Below are 19,838 nucleotides of genomic sequence, written 5' to 3'. Positions count from 1 at the left end.
TTGGTCCTATATCATCAGATAGTCCGTCATGGGCTCGTCTTCCTGGACACAGCCTCCACTAGCATACACCACACGATCCTTCAGCACAAATGTGACTCCAGAACCTAAGTCCAAGATCCATACCTGAGTCCCCAGGTGAATTGGTCAAGTATCATCAGATAGTCCGTCGTGGCCTCATCTCCCTGGACCCAGTCTCCGCCGCCCGCAAACTACTAACGATCCTTCAGCACAAACCCACGAAATGTGACTCCAGAACCTGTCAAGGTCCATACCTGAGTCCCCAGGTGAACTGGTCAAGTATCATCAGATAGTCCGTCGTGGCCTCATCCCCCTGGACCCAGCCTCCGCCGGCGAACTCTACGCGGCCCTCCTGAACTAAACCTCGGAAGGTGGTCCTCGTTGCTGGCCGCTGCTCTTTCCACCATCGCCAGAAGTAGCTCACCTCCGAAAACGTGAATCTGAAAGGAATCAATTATTATCGCTTCTTAGATATAGCATAGAGTATTGGATATAGTATGAATTAAAGATAAAGATAAAAGATAAAAAATGTTTTTATTGCACAGAACGAATACAATTGTAGTACATAGTAAGTACATATCACAAATTACAGAAAAGAGTTGGTGCATAGCTGAATTGACATTCGGAGGTTCCAGGAGTCCCCGCACTAGGCTAGGCCTGTATCGCGGGAGACCAGATGTACATTTTTATGTCGTGCGAGTTAACTAGAGTTAATTATCTGAAGATCTGTTTAAATTAACACCTGACGTAATCTCGTGGCCCGGGACCCTGAATGTGGACTTATAATTATCTTATTCAGACTATTATCCAATTTTATAAAGAATGTTTATGTATATACGCCATACGATTAAATAAAAATTATCTGAAATTATTTTGACGAAGACAAATGGTCTCGCCCGAAGACCAGCGCTGACTTTAAGGTTAGCATTATGCTGAGGCGGGACCATTTCGTGGTAAACTAGGTATTATATATACTTTTTTGTTTTAAATATACTTTTTCTTTGTAATACGTTTGTAGGAAATGTAGTTTACCATGACTACCATAAATGAATTCTATTCTATTCTATTTTTCGCCTTAAACCCTAAGCTGTCAAAAAAAAGGCAGCAAAGTATGACCGGGCCATATTGCGGTTGTTTCTTTTGTGCACCGCGGTGGCTACCGAATTTCTTATTAGTGAAAAGGATTTGAAAGTCAATTTTAGCGTTCTACTTAGGTATATAGGCGGTTCCCTGAGCCAGAAGGCGAAAAATCTCCTTATATGATCATGTTTTTCTAAGAGGCGTTAATATTCGTAGACGTGGAAAAAATATATGTAGTTCTTGACTATATTATCTTTAACAACATAGCTTCCGATACACGAATTATGACACTTCGCTCGATACAATTAATTACCAAAGTAACCTCTAACTCGGACTTTTAATCAAACTTTACTCGGTTATTTATTATGTGATAATATAAACAAAAAAAGAAGAAAAAACAATCTTAACTTAAATAGTAATTTCATAGCTTTCGAATTTCGATATTGTAAGGTAACGTTTTTAAAATAAATAAAAATCGACAAAATTCTATCAAAATTGACACTTGGCGCGCATAATCTTTCCCGATCTTTCTTGCGAAATGTGACACGGACAGCGGCAAACCGATAGAACGCCCTTTAATTCTCACAGAGCCACTTATTTACTAGATGAAAGAGTCAGTATATTCTTACTTTCTCCGTTTGTCGTGAAGCAGTTCCGAGAGGACAGAGTGGAAGATGAGCTGGACGTTTGCTGTACTGATTGTTGGTTTCGCTGTAAATAAAAAATACTTCATCCATTTCCAGGTTCGGAAAAGAACGAGGGGCGCCATGGTGGAGTGAAGTGTACTCGATTCCATGGCGCTCTCGCAAACGGCAAAGAGGGTGAAACGACAGACTGGGTTTAGTGGGTAGGGCCAAGTTCTCCCTCCCCTCTCGCCGAGAGGGGACAGGAGCGTCGAGTCCCACAACCCCCCCCCCTCCCACCCCCCCACCCCATTAGGGGGACGGTGCGTAAATGCATTTCCCACTCCGAAAAAAACAAAAAAAAGGTTCGGAAAAGAAAAGCCTAAATTTTAGGACATTATTTATTTGTTAGCCTGTTTTGTCCCACTGCTAAGCAAAGGCCTGCCAATCTTTCTTCCACGTGTTTTGGCACAGATTTAAAATATACGCTAGATGACGCAAATATTACAATTTGTATTGAAACCAAGCGTGCCGACTTTTTCATACAAAATTTACAACCATAATTACCACCACAAGTTCATATTCATTGGCAATAGTGAACCGTATTGTTATCCGAATAAGGTTGATTTTTGTTTAAGTATTTTTCAGTAATGAGTAAGTTTTGCTTGTCACCTGACTGTCTGTGTCTTAGCAAATTTTGTTAATATAGGGAAAATTATTAACATCACTTACATCCGTAGTAATACTGGTCGTATGTCTTCACCCAGCCGGCGTCCATGTGTGAGTGCGCGATGAGATGCACGTTCAGCGCCCCCTCTCTGGTCTGGGGGCATTGCTGTCGACGCAATAGAATTTAGTACAAGAACAGGTCTAGCGTGGATGATCTATAGGGGACTTAGGGGAGCCCCCCGTTTGTTGGTGCGAAGTAGTTTTAGTACAAGTTTAACATTTTCACTTAGGCCACACAAGATATTCTGCCCGATGCTAGAAAATCGACTTCACTAAGAGTAAGTAACCCAGGTCTGCTTGGTTTAATTCAAGCACGAGTTTTTACGAAAACGACTACTCTACCTGACCTCCCAACCCAGAGGAGTAAATAAGCGTCATTGCGATTAGTTTCCATTCCTCACAATACTGTAACTAATCGAACTAAAACTATCGTGAGACATATTTCAAAATATTTAGAACCGTACTGCTCTAAATATTTTGGAATACTGTAACTATTTCATCTAAAAAGACATTTTTCGTTTCGTTTTATACGCAAGTTTCAAAAAACTCATTGGCATGATTCCAGGGTTCAAACCCGCAACCTTTCCCCCTACCAACGCCAACGCATGCGTTTACGCATGCCACCTGGTCCGGGGGAACCAGGAGGGATGACGGAGTAACCAGAGGACTACCGTCTAAAACCACCAACGAGTGCCGAATCCGCCTTAGATGGGGTGCCGCAGGGTCGCTATCAGCATTCGACCGCATGCAAAAAAGTACCCGAGTCGTACCAGTCTTGAACCCGAATCCTCTTGCACGTATTTCCACGAACATACCGCAGCGCCATTGCAGCATACCAACGCCATAGACATAGACTTAGTAACTTACCTTGTAACCACACTCGATCTTCTTCGCAGACACATGTTTATTCAAATAAATTAAAGTCAATATTAAAACAAGTTTGTTCATTGTTAACACACAAAACTATTTAAATGTTATTCAGACTTCTTTTATAGTATACTAGTAGTATATATTTTATATTGATTTTTTTTCATAAAGTACAAAAAACATTTTTCTATTTTAATATAGTTACTGTGTCACTGGTTATTTTCGTCTAAAATAATAAAGAATCCTTTTTTCATTCGGCTCTTTAAAACTCAGAGAAACACCTTTCAAAAGGCTACTAACAATCGGTCTTATGCATGCAGTCGGTAACAGGCGGGTTATCCGATCTTTGTTTGTTATAAGGCACAGTGCATCCAGTACCGATTTTTCCTAAGGCATTTTTCCTAAGAAATTTTTATCAGCTGTTTCTGGAGTTTCTAGTGGCATTTTGGTAAGTGTATTCGGATAATTCCGACTACTTCGAAATGTCGGCTAATTCCGAAAATCATCTATAATTCCATTGCAATAGGTGATTTTCGGAATAAGCCGACATTTTGAAGTAGTCGGAATTACCCGAATACGCTTTATTGGATTTTGTTGGGGCTGGTTTACTTACAGAAGCCCAACAAAATGGTACTAGTGATAAGTACAGGATTACATGTTTAGTTGACTAGTGCCTCTGAACTGTAGACCTCGCGATAAGCTTAAAAATTGTAAAAAATAAAAATACCTCTGAGTCATTATCACAGCCCAAGCGAACTCACAATGGTCAAGTGCCATAGACCCTACTGGCACTGGGGTTGCACTGGGGTAACCTTAAGGTTGTATGTACCTTGTTTTGCAGAAAATTGTTTCTTAGAATGTAATGTTTCGCAGAATTTTCATATAGAAGACATATTTTTTCACAAGGGGTCGCAGATCCAACCTAACCTACCTACTTTTCTGTTAGACCTAATGGGTTCTACACAATGACATTTTAGCTGTACCTTTTTTTTATACCAGGACGGTGGCAAACAAGCGTACGGCCCGCCTGATGGTAAGCAGTCACCGTAGCATATGGACGCCTGTAACACCAGAGGTATTAAATGCGCGTTGCCGATCCTTTAAAAACCTGTACACTCCTTTTTTGAAGAACCCCATACTGTACCTAAAAAGTTAACAGTTTTTGAAAAAAACAAGTTTCTATAAAATGAAAATTCTACGAAACATTACATTCCATAAAACAATTTTCTGCGAAAGAAGCGGACATAATGTAGGTAAGTGTACCTATAGGTAACTGGTATCTATTGAAAATCTATAGTGGTCGTTGATATATGGGGCATTTTCTATGAAAAGGGACCTTATTGTCGATGGTGCTTACGCCGCACTGCGTCGCGCGGCATTGTATTTATATCAGAACATCGTTTATAATGGCGTAAGCGCCATCGACAATAAGGTCCCTTTTTATAGGAAATACCACATATTCTGTATTACTATTGGTTAGGTGAAATTCATTATAGTACACTACGGTGATGAAAAATAATTATTGCACTTTGGGATTTCTATAGAAACTTTAGTCGACGAATAAAAAAATAAAGGCGCAAGCATAACACACCCTAAACACCAGCTGCAATGAATTCTGCGTAATACTACAATACGACGTGGAAATCTAAACATTCAACAGCATATTGTAGGAAAAGCAAGCTTTACCCACTATAACCCTGACCATTGTATGTGTATGTAGGGTGAATCAATTTTTAGAACACTTAATTTCGTGTCCCTAGACTCCCTAGCAAAGGAAAATCGGTTTCAAAAACCATGTTGGTTTTTTAATTTTTAGGGTTCCGTACCCAAAGGGTAAAAACGGGACCCCTATTACTAAGACTCCGCTGTCCGTCTGTCACCAGGCTGTATCTCATGGACCGTGATAGCTAGACAGTTGAAATTTTCACAGATGATGTATTTCTGTTACCGCTATAACAACTAATACTAAAAACAGAATAATATAAATATTTAAATGGGGCTCCCATACAACAAACGTGATTTTTTTGCTGTTTTTTTCCGTAATGGTACGGAACCATTCGTGCGCGAGTCCGACTCGCACTTGGCCGGTTTTTATTTTGTTTACACGGACGGGCATTATTAGATCCATAAGTATTCATTTAACACATTAAAATTAACAACCTGATCAGATAAAAGTGACATTTTGTACAGTAACGGAGCAGAAAAAAAAAATTCAGTGTCACACCATTTTTAGGGTTCCGTACCCAAAGGGTAAAAACGGAACCCTATTACTAAGACTCCGCTGTCCGTCTGTCTGTCTGTCTGTCACCAGGCTGTATCTCATGGACCATGATAGCTAGACAGACAAATTTTCACAGATGATGTATTTCTGTTGCTGCTATAACAACAAATACTAAAAACAGAATAATATAAATATTTAAATGGGGCTCCCATACAACAAACGTGATTTTTTGCTGTTTTTTTCCGTAATGGTGCGGAACCCTTCGTGCGCGAGTCCGACTCGCACTTGGCCGGTTTTTATTTTGTTTACACGGACGGGCATTATTAGATCCATAAGTATTCATTTAACACATTAAAATTAACAACCTGATCAGATAAAAGTGACATTTTGTACAGTAACGGAGCAGAAAAAAAAATCAGGGTCACACCATTTTTAGGGTTCCGTACCCAAAGGGTAAAAACGGAACCCTATTACTAAGACTCCGCTGTCCATCTGTCTGTCTGTCACCAGGCTGTATCTCATGAACCGTGATAGCTAGACAGTTGAAATTTTCACAGATGATGTGTTGCCGCTATAACAACTAATACTAAAAACAGAATAATATAAATATTTAAATGGGGCTCCCATACAACAAACGTGATTTTTTGCTGTTTTTTCCGTAATTGTACGGAACCCTTCGTGCGCGAGTCCGACTCGCACTTGGCCGGTTTTTTGTATTTTTCTGTTGGGTTACCGTACAAAATGTAACTTTTATTTGATCAAGTTGTTAATTTTAATGTCTTAATTAAATACTTATGTATCTAATAATGCCCGTGTAAACAAAAAAACCGGCCAAGTGCGAGTCGGACTCGCCCACCGAGGATGCCGTACTTTTTAGTATTTGTTGTTATAGCGGCAACAGAAATACATCATCTGTGAAAATTTCAGCTGTCTAGCTATCACGGTTTATGAGATACAGCCTGGTGACAGACAGACGGACAGACAGACAGACGGACAGCGGAGTCTTAGTAATAGGGTCCCGTTTTGCGTACATTATATTCACAACTTAAGTGGCTATAAAGGACACGGCTTCTCGTTCGCGGATTCTCCGCGATATTCTTCTATGATTTTAGTTTTTTTATGATCTTTAGGATTAGTAATGAATAAAAATACTTATATAGGTAAGAAAATTATATTTATTAATTACCAATTCCAAGAATATACAGAAATAGTATTTAACTATTAATAAAAATAAGACACGATGAAAGTAAGTGTATTAATAAATTATTTACACTTACACACTTAGTCTAAAATTAATAGGGGTATTACTGCAAACTGCAATGTTCTGCCACCAGAGTGCAGTACTAGCCTTTTTAGTAAATAGAGTAACTTATACATACTGTACCTTTAACAGATTTTTGACAAGTTTTCAGAGATAATAAAATATGACATTGATGCATCAAGGCGGTCTGTTTACAGAGGACCTACCGGGAAATGCGAATCCGAAATTTCGCTATCTGCCTCTTTATCGCTCGAATATGCAAGAGTGACAGAGATGTTAGATAACGAAATTTCGATTTTCTTGTTTCGCGATAGACCCTCAGATTGTGGTAGTGGCGCCCCCTACGCAGAGTTTCGAATAATATTTCCTAGGGCAAGTTAAGATTGCGAAATCCTGAATTAGTGTCCAAAGTGAGTAGTGATTCTCTGAGCGAAGCCGCTTCCGCCTCCATTTCTTGGAAACTCCGCGGTGGCTTGGCCGGATGGCTCGACTGGAACCTATGAAGAAAGAGGATATAATAAGATAGAGCGGTACTGTCATAGTAAATTTTGTAACCACAGGAAATTCACTGCCATCTATCGACACACCTTAAAATTAAAAATGAAGAATTATAAAAATATGATAAAATGTATTTAAATATGGATAAATGATTTTTTTTTATTTGCATTAATTATTTTTATGATTTTGACCCATGTTCTTTCACTGATATGCGTTAAAATTGTTAAATAACAAACGAAACCGTCAACACCATCTATACGAAGAAGAATCAAATTTTCTTGATTTTTCGAGGCACGTTTTTTTCTTAGACTGTATCCATCTATTACGGAGTTATATCTATCTTTGCTATAAAGAAAACTTTAGTAAAATATGACCATTAAATTAAGAGTCCCCGGCAAGCTCGGCCGATATTAACCTTCCCATACAAACGGAGCTTCGTTCTCATTTTAAAACTACGTGTTGGATTGTAATGAAACTTTGGTTTCGTTTGTTATTTAACAATTTTAACACATATCAGCGAAAGAACATCATATAAAAATAATAAATACAAATAAAAAAATCATTTATTCATATAATAAATATAATTTTTTTGATATTTTTATTTTTAGTTTTAATCGTGTGTCGATAGATGGCAGTAAATTTACTGTGACTACAAAATTTACTATGACAGTACCCCTCTATCCTATATATTTTCTTTGACGAGGCAAAACAGTTTCCACTAATGGAATAAAAGAGAATGAAAATACATAATTTTACTGCGATAAAGACTTGAAACTACTTACTGGTCGTGTTTGGTGAGCTCCAGGTATATGAGATCGTTCTGTATGAAATCTCCCTTCTTCCGCGGCATTATATGGCAGTGAATGTGCTGAAAAAACATGTAGGTATGTATCGATAAAAAAAACCTAAATAAATAATCAGAAAATTTTATTTTCACCTAAAATTAAAACATCCTAGTAGCGAATATTTGGGCCATTTTCAACCAAAAGAGTACTTATTGTCGGTTGTCAATAAGGCGCTATTTCCATATAAAGCTATATGGAATAGAAATCAACCTTATCGACAAGCGACAATGTACCTTTTGGTTGAAAACGTCATATTTAGCGATATTTAAGGACAAAGATCCATAAGCTAAAAATAAATATTAAAAAAAACCATACAACTGCGAAACAATGTAGTACCTTGACCGTTTGTCCCGCATCGGGACCGTCCTGTATGGTCATCGTACACGATTCCGTATTGTGGACTTTCTCCATTAACTGTAAAAAGAAATATTTTAAAAACAAAACAATAAACCGGCCAAGTGCGAGTCGGACTCGCGCACGAAAGGTTCAGTCGGAACGTGGTCGGAACCCGTTTTTCTTCATACAAAAATTACCGGTATTATTACGTTCCGTTTCGTTCTTTGGTATATTATTTTAATTTTAATGGGACAATCTAATAATACGAATTTGTTACCTAAATGCATGATTCAGTAGTAGTAGTAATTCACTTTATTGTCCAAAAAAAATGGTTAACACTTTTGAGCGGTGTTCCTTAATACAAGTATTTGTGCCATTCTCAATCAAAAGGGTACTTATTGTCGGTTGTCAATAAGGCGCTATTTCCATATAGCATTAATTTGAAATCAACCTTATCGACAAGCGACAATGTGGTACCTTTTGGTTTAAAACGTCACATTTATATACTTAAAAAGGGACACCAAGCTGTATTTTGTTAACAACGCTTGTTACTGAATAAATCATTTTTCATTAAAAAAAAACATGAAATTCATATAAATTCAGCTACGTAAAGAGCATAAAATAATTAAAAATGTTGGGCTATTTAGGGGTTTTCAAAAAAACCGGTACCGAACCCTGACCGGCACAATACCTTTTGCACGAGTCGTATGGTGGCGTAGAAATCGCGGGCCTCTTCGTCCGTGAGATCTTCGTTTCGCTCCGCGCAACGCCAGGGCGCCACCAGCACATGTCCCGGCGTCACGCATCTTAGACAAACACGGGTTGAATAAGCAAATTATCTCAATGGGGTTGGCAACTGTCAAAGGTTTGCATAGATGGCGCCATCATAGGTTTATATTATATTGGGTCTCTATTGTTTACCATATAGTTTTAAGTCATAATGTATTGTTTGTCCACATTTTCGTTAGTCATAATTTTTCTCAGAAACGCGTAACTTTTCAGGATTGCCATAAAACAAACCTAACCTAACCTATCTATAGGTTAACCCGAGGAAAATCCTGAAAAGTTAATGGTTTCAGAATTATGACTAATGATAATATGACAATCATTACATTATGACTTTCAATAAGTGTGAGAGAGACATCAATGCCTACCGTAATAGTTACTGTAAGGCTGCTATCGCTTGGATGGTCGCGGCGCATGAGAGAGAGAGAGAGATAATAACAGTTGTTGTATTAGTCTACTAACCGTATATTCACGAAGGCGTAAGTCAGGTCACTAGTGTAGAACACGCATGTATCCGGTATCTGCAGGTGGCCGAACTGCCTGGAGGGCCCCGGGGGCTTCGGTGGCGGCACCGGAGCGCCCGCGCCCGCCGGCTCTAGGCTCTCGGTGCGGAGGCTCAGAGCGTACAGGGAGTGCACGGCATTTCTGAAATCAATAATGGTGGTTAATCCATAAGTCAGTTTTTTGTCAATAATCTTAAACTTTTATCGCTGCCAGGTCTATCTCAGCGACTCGGAACCTTGTCTCCTTTCTAAATCTGCACCTACGTCCTACGCACCTACGGCTAATACACATGTAGTAGATTAGACTTGTAACATATTACCTTCGATGACTGAACACAGGCATATTTCTCCGCACATCATCTAACTGCGCCAGGTCCATCTCAGCCACTCGGAACCTTGTTTCTTCTCCATAATCAGCTAGTATCCGACCCACGGACCTACGACTAATAGGTACTTAGTAGATTAAAATTGTAAATTAATACCTTCGATGACTGAACACAGGCATATTTCTCCGCACATCATCTAAATGCGCCAGGTCCATCTCAGCCACTCGGAACCTTGTTTCCTCTTCACAATCAGCTAGTATCCGACCCACGGACCTACGACTAATACTTAGTAGATTAGAATTCTAAATTACCTTCGATGACTGAACACAGGCATATTTCTCCGCACATCATCTAACTGCGCCAGATCCAATTCAGCCACTCGGTACCCTGTCTCCTCCCCACAATCAGCCAGTACCCGGCCCCACGGGTCCACGCATAGCGCGTGCCCGTAGCTCCGCCGCTTGGTATTATGTGTACCCACTTGTGCTGCGGCGATTACGTAGCATTGATTTTCTATCGCTCGTGCTCTAAAAAAATAAAATTCTGTAACAATATGTCGCGATAACGTTAGTTGAAATACCCGTGCGAAGCCGAGGCGGGTCTTGAAGGACTCTTCACATAAGTATATTAAAATGCGCCGATGCCATTTCGCCAATTCGCAATGCATTTAAAACACCGATGAATTCATGGTTCATTCAGTCAACTCACAAAGCGTTTATTCACAAACGCCAGAGATGCGTGGCTGGCTGAAGATACTCGGGCTGTTTGTAGACAGGGGTTCCGGAGCGTTTGATAGGGCAGTTGTAACTAGAAGATCCCCGAACAGTAAAACGTTGACCCCTCCAAAGAAGCCGAGGCGGGTCGCTAGTTCTTTTATAAGATAAGATAAAAACTGTGCCTCAATATATTGTGCCAATGAGCTTTGCTCGTGGCCTGTGTGAAGGCAGAAGGGAACGTCAGCAGTTGGGCTCGGAGTACAGTCAGCGCCGTGCTTAGTTCCGGGCATCTCATGTCGTAGCAAATCGCCATGCCTGCCAAAAGAAACCGATTAAGGTGCCGTAGGTTCAGATAACGGAATTTTTGAAAAATCGTACCGCTTTGAGGGTTCCGTACCCAAAGGGTAAAAACGGGACCCTATTACTAAGACTCCGCTGTCTGTCTGTCCGTCCGTCTGTCTGTCTGTCACCAGGCTGTATCTCATGAACCGTGATAGGTAGACAGTTGACATTTTCACAGATGATGTATTTCTGTTGCCGCTATAACAACAAATACTAAAAACAGAATGATATACATATTTAAATGGGGCTCCCTTACAACAAACGTGATTTTTTTGCTGTTTTTTCCGTAATGGTAAGGAACCCTTCGTGCGCGAGTCCGACTCGCACTTGGCCGGTTTTTTTAGATCACAATAGGGTTGCCAAAAATTCTAAATTTCATTAGCAACCTTGAGGATTTTCTCTAGTGACTCCTTTCCTCCTTCCTTCCTTCCTTCGATCCTTTAGCGAATGACGTAGTGAGTGCTGTGTGCAACCCATCATTTGACAATAATGCCCAAAACGAGGGTAGTTTCTCATCTCCCCTGCCGCGGTCGTCGCCCGCACCGAGTAATCGGTCGCGGAGAACTGCAGCCCGCAGTCTGCGTCCTTGTAAATGCTCCTTGTTATGGAGCGAAACATGTCGAGCAATCATCGACTTTATAAACGTGAGTGACCCGGTTTAATATCCATACTAACATTATAAATGCGAAAGTCTGTCTTTCTGTCTGTGTGTTCCCTCTTCACGCTTAAACCGCTGAATCGATTTAGATGAAATTTGGCATAGAGATAGGTTGAGTCCCTGAGGACATAGGATAGTTTTTATCCCGAAAATCATCCCTTAAGAAAGTAAAAAGCGGGGTGGAATTGACATAATTAATGAAGTGCCTGCTAATTTGTGTGAAATTGAAATTATATGATTGCTATGAGAATTTTTCCAGGCGCTATACTTACTTTAGCTGCTGTTACTAAGTCCACGCAGACGAAGTCGCGGGCAAAAGCTAGTACTTAATATATAAAATAACTTACCTATTTTCCCGACAGGAGAGTCCACGGGCGCCACAATATGCCGTCCGGGACTGCAAAGATCAATCTCTTTGAGCCGCACGTTCCTCTCCGGTATCTGTTTATCGAAGTGAAGACGTTTTCTGTATTGCTGCACTATATCACCAGTGTTGTTTATTATAATGTGTGTATTAAATATTCTATTTGGGTCTTCTTTAATCTGAAACATGGAGAAACCATATTAAGACGGAGGAAAATATAATAATATTTACTAAGAAACTTAAAAAGTACCTAATAGACAAATGTTTTTATTCTGTCGATGAATTTGTAGCGGGCAGTTGTGGTTAAATTTAGTTTAATTTGTAAATATGTATAGGTATATTTTATGTATATAATGTTAGAATAAATGCAAATGAATGAATGTGAATGTATGTTAGTTGCAATAAATTATTGATTGATTGATTGAATAAGTAATTAGTGTAGATGTTGCAACACCCGAATCGGGTAGCATGTAAGAACTTCTTGTAATATTTAATATCTTTTGTACCTACTACATGTATGCAATTGTGAAAGAATAAAGAATAAAGAAATCAATTAATCAAGAGTGTTAACCTCCATATTCATATTATATTACGTCTCAGAATATATAAAATTATTAGTTATTTTAGAACTTCAGGTAATGCTCCAAGACCTGAGCAATGCAAGTCTTCAAGTTGCATGGACTTCAAATGAATCGAACCAAAACTCAAGCGGCACAACTCAGCAGGAAACGTACGGTTACGGTAGACGGGCAAACTTTGCACTATGACCTACCTGTTCATGTAGCCCTCCCATTGACAACCACACATTGTGTTTGACAGCTAGTTGTCTGTAGCTGTCGACAGTGCTGCCACCTACAATCGGCTCTGCAAACTTCAATGTGTCTTGGTTGTTGTCACAAATGTAGTCACACGCTTCAGGGAAAAATACCATCTGAAATTTGATATTAATTTAACCCTCCAATTTAAACCTCCAAAAACGTCAACAGACGCGTACGGCTATAATAGGGAATATTACGCGAAACTCTGCGCATAGAGCGCCACTACCACAATCTGAGGGTCTATCGCAAAACAAGAAAATCAAAATTTCGTTATCTAACATCTCTGTCACTTGCATATTCGAGCGATAAAGAGGCAGGTAGCGAAATTTCGGATTCGCGTTTCCCGGCAGGTCCTCTGTAAACAAACCGCCTTGATGCATCAATGTCATATTTTATTACCTCTGAAAACTTGTCAAAAGCCTCTTAAAGGTACAGTATGTATAAGCTACTCTATAACCCGAGTGACCCGGGTGAGTGACCCGTTAATCCCGTTATTAATATATTTAATAAGTTACTCTATAGTTTACTAAACGGGCTAGTGCTGCACTCTGGTGGCAGAACATTGCAGTAATATCCCCTATAGGCCAGGAAATGATCTGCTCAAAAAAGTTATAGAGGGAAATGGTTAGAACACAATTTTTGACTTCGTAGCTTTGTTTGTAGGAGGTTAACATATCAAAAGTCCCCGGCCGTAACCCTGGTGCCGGAGGGAGAGGGGGGATTTGATGGTTCCATTTTCAATATTGCAGTTATATTCCCTATAGAAAAAATATCTAGACTTATCGGGTTTGACCGCGCAACCCTCGAATACAGGTTACCTTGACATCTTCCTTAGCCGCATTGCTGATCAGCTGGCTGACACATTCCAGGTTGGCAGCTTTGTCAGCCACCGACGTCATCTGACATACGGCTATCCTTTGCTTGGACATTGCTTCACTGAAGTGTCTTATAAGCTGATGTTTACACTGTTTCAGCAGTAGGAATGTCTGAAAATATTATTTTAATACAAAAAGAAAACAAAATACAAGACAGGTTCACAAATGGTAGATTGTACAACAAGGGCATAAAGCGATCCATTTGTATCCGAGGCAATTTATTGATCCGAGCGCAGCAAGGGCCAATATAATCGAGGATAAAAATGGTCATTTATGCCTGAGTTATACACTCTGCTTTTCACTTCGATTGTGAGTAAAATATACATCAAAAAATGAAAATCAAAATATTTTTATTCGGTACCTTAAAAAACACAAATTACAATATCTGCGCTGGTGCCTCTTTTTAAGTGAGAAAACACTTGTGCTAAGAGAGCACCGCTCTTCCACGCGGTTAGTTAACAGTTATCTTAGAAGTATATAAAGTATATTTAACTACATTTTTTTTTTTTTAACATTAACAAAACGACTAAACATGATTTCAATGTAATTATACTACTATAGGGTACTTAATATAGAAAAGATGTGTGTGTGTGTGTGTGTGTGTGTGTGTGTGTGTGTGTGTGTGTGTGTGTGTGTGTGTGTGTGTGTGTGTGTGTGTGTGTGTGTGTGTGTGTGTGTGTGTGTGTGTGTGTGTGTGTGTGTGTGTGTGTGTTTGTTTGTTTGTTTGTTTGGGTCTGTACTAATGTTCGCTATACTTATTTTGAATTAAGTTTTCTATGTCGTTGTAGCTTTTAGTTTGTAACCATTTAGTTAACCTACTTTTACACTCGTATGTAGTGCAGGAATAAATGTCAATGTGTTTGTTTATTTGATTATATAGACTGCAAGATTGTGCCTGTTGCTGTCTTCTGGCAAATGCAGTTTTCACTGTATGGGTTTTAATTACATTAGTCTTTTTCCTACGTGTGCATGTATTGTCTTTTTTGTATGTGGTTCGCTTGTGTGTTTTTAGAATAAGATTTAGAATATACAATTTTTTTACAGATACTAGATTGCAGAGTAAATAGAGGTCGTTAGTAGGGAATCTGAATGGCTTTTGGTGCATGACTTTTAGCAATGCTCTTTGAGCTCTCTCAAGCTCAAGAAACTTAGTCTTTGTGGCACCACCCCATGGCCCATACAGAGATACAATATGTGATGACGGATGGAGCCAGCGATACGTAAACTTGATTTAGCACAGTTTTTGTTACTACATGCCTAAGATTTTTGAAAGTCCAGGTCCAGGTAATACAAAACTATCCAATATTTTAGGTTAAATTACCGTATTTATTCAAGACTAAAGAACTGTACTCGGTTGTGACGGGGGCGCAGGGCACGCCGGTCGGGAGCGCGCCGGTCGGGGGCGCCCCGGCAGGGCTGGCAGTTTGTATAGCAGATTTTGGACTTTATTGCTAAGCCAATAAGGGTCGTAATAGATGATTTTACTTTATGCTCTAGAACATAATAAGCTACTTTATGTCGTCTACGCACGACTTAAAGTCGAACTTTACGAGCATGAGAAGTGAAAATATATATTATATTTATACTGAGTCACCGTCACCACAGCTGGTGAAAAAAAACAACACGTAGAAAAAAAATTGACATCGCCTCCCGTTTGATAGGTATTTTGTCAGATGATAGTTTTTCGCGGCGCGGCGAGATACGTGAGGTATCTTTTTAGTAAATACCTACGTACTGGATTAACGATTAACGGACTTAGGTAAATTTAACGAAAGTTAACGAGTCGAACGAAATTTTGATAACAGGTTGATATATTGACTGGATCTTTTAGTATTTTTTGAGTACCTACTTGTAAGTTGCAATTTTTGCAGTTTGTGAAATTGATCAAACTTTTGTATAACTCGATGTTGTTGATGACTACTTGAAGAAATCCATTGTTATGGGCGAAATTTTAAATAATTGCTAATCATGTTCATGTTCCGATGGAACGATTAATGATTAAAGGATGACTCACGTTAGACCGGGCCGTGACCGGGCCGGAGCTTCCGGCGCTTACTTTTCTATGACATGACAGGTGATCACGTGATGCTTTCCATAGAAAACGAAGCGCCGGAAGCTCCGGCCCGGTCACGGCCCGGTCTAACGTGAGTCATCCTTTAGTCCCCGGCAAGCTCGGTTCTCCATATAAACGTATTTACGCTCTCATTTTAAAACGACTTGCTAGATTGCTCTGAAACTTTGTACTTACTATAAAATACGGTATATCTAGGTCTGTAATTAGTTTATGTAGCTTCAGATACCATAGTAAAAAAAAAACAGCGAATAAAAGTTTTTTATACAAAACTTGCTTTTGCTCTATTTCGTTTGTTTTATAAATTGGAGCTATGTAAACTAATTACAGACCTAGATATACCTCATGTTATATGCAAAGTTTCGTTACAATCCAACACGTAGTTTTAAAATGAGAACGGAACTCCGTTTGTATGGGAAGGTGAACTTCGGACGAGCTTGCCGGGGACTTTTAAATATTGCATTTTCAAGACATCTATCATGATTTTGCAATGAGCAAAATCATTATTTTATAAAAAAGGTGTCAAATATAGAAATGCATTAAATGAAAGAAAAGAGGTAGTTATATGGACTAAACAAGATATGGGGCATTTTCTATGAAAAGGGACCTTATTGTCGATGGCGCTTACGCCGCACTGCGTCGCGCGGCATTGTATTTATATCGGAGCATCGGTAATAATGGCGTAAGCGCCATCGACAATAAGGTCCCTTTTTATACAAAATACCACATATTCCGTTGAATAAAACAGATGATTGCGATGTATTGTGATAAGTGCTAATGAACAACAGGATAAGTAGTACCTATATAAGTATACCTACCTATGTAGATACCAAAAATACATAATGTATAAGAAATATGCTTTACTGTACGACTTTTAATCATAGAACACAAACAAAAATATAACAGAGTATAGACTTTAGACAGTACAAGGACATCTCTGGTAATAAACATTAGTAATCGAGAATGAAAAGCGAACAACAGATCGAACGTATTGTAAGCACAGAATAAGTAATAGTATTATCATACAGAACGGCCACGCACCGCCCCGCCCCGATTCGAATTACCTCGCCCCGCGACACAGTAGATTGACGACCTTTTGCCGACCGCTCAATACTGTTTTTAAGCAAGTTACACAATGACGCAAGACGCGTGTACAGACGTGCCGTTCACACAGAAACGCAAGTGATTTCTAGGGTGCCGTAGCCAAATGGCAAAAAACGGAACCCTTATGGATTCGTCATATCTGTCTGTCGGTCTTGTCCGTCCGTATGTCACAGCCACTTTTTTCCGAAACTATACTGTTGAAACATGTATACTGTTAACCGCATTAAGATTTTTACACAAAAATAGAAAAAAAAAATAACAATAAATTTTGAGGGTTCCCATACTTAGAACTGAAACTCAAAAAAAATGATATTGAGGTTTCTAATAAGTAACATTTTTTTGTAAACTGAATAGTTTGCGCGAGACTCGCGAGAGACACTTGACAAAGTGGTAAAAATGTGTGTGGCACACATTTTTAAACTGAAACTTCTAAAATAAGAGAATGATAAAACTAAAAAAAAAAGTACATTACCATGCAAACTTCAACCGAAAATTGGTTTGAACGAGATCTAGTAAGTCGTTTTTTTTAATACGTCATAAATCGTAAACCGCAATTTACCTTTCACTCACGTTTCACATAAAAAATACATTGTTTAAATTGTGTAATGTACGGAACCCTCGGTGCGCGAGTCCGACTCGCACTTGGCCGGTTTTTTGATGTTATAGCGTGTCTGCCCTGTGCTGTAAGTAAACGATTTGCTGTACCTATTCATGGGATTAATGTGACAAAGCCTAGCAAGTAAAAAAAACCGGCCAAGTGCGAGACGGACTCGCGCATGAAGGGTTCCGTACCATTACGCAAAAAACGGCAAAAAAATCACGTTTGTTGTATGGAAGCCCCACTCAAATATTTACTTTATTTTGTTCTTAGCATTTGCTGTTATAGCGGCAACAGAAATACATCATCTGTGAAAATTTCAACTGTCTAGCTATCACGGTTGATGAGATACAGCCTGGTGACAGACGGAGAGACAGACGGACAGCGGTCTTAGTAATAGGGTCCCATTTTTGCCCTTTGGGTACGGAACCCTAAAAAGTAAGCACTTGAGTGTACATGGCTACTGCCCTAAATATAGTATAGCAATGGGAGAGAAAGGAGTAATAATTCAGACAGATCCATAGAGAGACGAGTCTTGTTGGAAGGTATATTTACGTAACGTTTGAAACTTCGCAAGTTTGTTAATAATAAACATTAATTATAGGACCTTTTTACACAAATTGACTAAGCCCCACAGTAAGCTGAAGAAGGCTTGTGTTGTGGGTACTCAGACAACGATATATATAATATAAAAATACTTAAATACATAGAAAACAACCATAACTCAGAAACAAATATCTGTGTCATCACACAAAATAAATGCCCTTACCAGGATTCGAACCCGGGACCATCGGCTTCATAGGCAGGCTCACTATCCACTAGGCCAAACCGGTCGTCATTTGGTTTCGTGGAGGAGCTGGGGTGGTTAGACTACTCTACCTCTACAGCTACCTCGTTTCACACAAAATAGGCAGTGGACACAAAATTGGATGTCGATTTGCGGAAAATGCCCAGCAAAACTAATTAACTAACTTACGAGAAGAATCTTCACACTATGCACTAGGCTCTGGGCTATAACCGCGAAAATCGAAGTTCGAAAATTGCGGGCATCTGTCTCTGTCTCTCTAATTACGCCTTCACTGGAGTAAAAAAGAAAGATCCCCGCAATTTGCGAATTTCGGTTTTCGCGGTAGCCCCTCCTGGCTCTGGATCTAACTATTGTCACAAAAATTGTTTACAAAATTTAAAACAGTCTAATAAAATACTTGGTATTACGCAAAAGTATATCGAAAAGTCAAACGAGAAGGCCATGATGTTAATATACGCTAAACGGTAAAATAATAAGACTATTAAACCAAGAACACTTACGAGAATTTAATTTGATTTACACTTTATGATGACATGAGTTGGTTTTAAGGTACTACGCAGGATTAGCAAATGACTAGGTGACTACTTATTTCTCGTATATTGTTTACAGTCCTTATCAAACAACGTAGTAACAATAATGCAAAGGTTAACATTTTTAATGATAGCCATAATTCCGGTGAACAATCTCGAATAAATTGTATACTTACCTTCATCCTATAAAGGTAAATAGGAGACTAAACATAATAAACTGCATGAGGCTTAAAATAACTAAAAACTTAGTATAAACCTTGCAAACTCCTAGAACTTTTGTTTATTTTTGTTTTGTTTGCTCTTACTTTTGACAGTATTGACATTGACATTTATACCTACATTGCAGCAGAGATGTACATTCAGAAATAAAATAAAATAATATATATGTCGCAGGCAAATTGTAAAGGGCCGCTCTAGTTCTAGTTCGCTATTCAGCGAAATCGACTCCACACCCACGTTCGCGGCTTCGCGCCGTGATTCGCGCATGAGTGTGGAGGGATATAGTTGGTCAAACCACAGATTAATAAATAGTTACTATCTCATCCTTTTCTTTTGGGTGCTAGTACAACAAAGATATAGTTTGTCAAAGAACTGTCTCATTTCAAACATAGACAGAGAGTATAATACTATTTTTGTCTTACATTAGTACTAGCACCCAAAAGAAAAGGATCAATATAGTTTTTTTTTGTTCTTATTTACTGACAAATTGGTTTGACCAACTATAGTAGTAAGACAAAGATACTATGATTCTCTCTAGCATCAGACCAAGAAAAGTCTGCAACGATTTTGATAACACACGCAGTACAAGTGTTATTTTAAACGTCAAACTTCTATGAAATTAAGACGTACAAATGTACTGGC

At 39.0% G+C, this 19,838-nt stretch overlaps 2 protein-coding genes across 2 annotated transcripts in view; both read right to left on the bottom strand.

Moving 5' to 3' along the window:
• Positions 1 to 3,437, bottom strand: part of LOC134753473 (lysosomal alpha-mannosidase-like) — a 60,709-nt gene extending 57,272 nt beyond the window's left edge. The window contains exons 1-4 of the mRNA XM_063689347.1: positions 3,318 to 3,437; positions 2,454 to 2,556; positions 1,728 to 1,809; positions 273 to 458 (exon numbers count right to left, since the gene is read on the bottom strand). Of these exons, the coding sequence (XP_063545417.1) occupies positions 273 to 458; positions 1,728 to 1,809; positions 2,454 to 2,556; positions 3,318 to 3,398 (452 nt within the window). The 5' untranslated portion in view covers positions 3,399 to 3,437. The remainder of the gene's footprint in view (positions 1 to 272; positions 459 to 1,727; positions 1,810 to 2,453; positions 2,557 to 3,317) is intronic.
• Positions 3,438 to 6,707: 3,270 nt separating this feature from the next.
• Positions 6,708 to 19,270, bottom strand: LOC134753626 (nitrilase and fragile histidine triad fusion protein NitFhit-like). The gene is made up of 11 exons (XM_063689563.1): positions 19,154 to 19,270; positions 13,810 to 13,977; positions 12,946 to 13,104; positions 12,157 to 12,352; positions 10,992 to 11,124; positions 10,405 to 10,620; positions 9,727 to 9,909; positions 9,170 to 9,284; positions 8,479 to 8,556; positions 8,080 to 8,165; positions 6,708 to 7,296 (listed from the first exon to the last, which is right to left on the bottom strand). The coding sequence occupies exons 1-11, from the start codon at positions 19,157 to 19,159 to the stop codon at positions 7,167 to 7,169; spliced, it is 1,470 nt and encodes a 489-aa protein (XP_063545633.1). The 5' UTR covers positions 19,160 to 19,270; the 3' UTR covers positions 6,708 to 7,166.
• Between the last annotated feature and the right edge of the window lie 568 nt (positions 19,271 to 19,838).

Source organism: Cydia strobilella, chromosome 27 (assembly GCF_947568885.1).
Source record: "Cydia strobilella chromosome 27, ilCydStro3.1, whole genome shotgun sequence".
Classification (NCBI taxonomy): domain Eukaryota; kingdom Metazoa; phylum Arthropoda; class Insecta; order Lepidoptera; family Tortricidae; genus Cydia; species Cydia strobilella.
The sequence above is the reverse complement of the archived record's forward strand: the minus strand, read 5'-3'. Positions and strand labels throughout refer to the sequence as shown.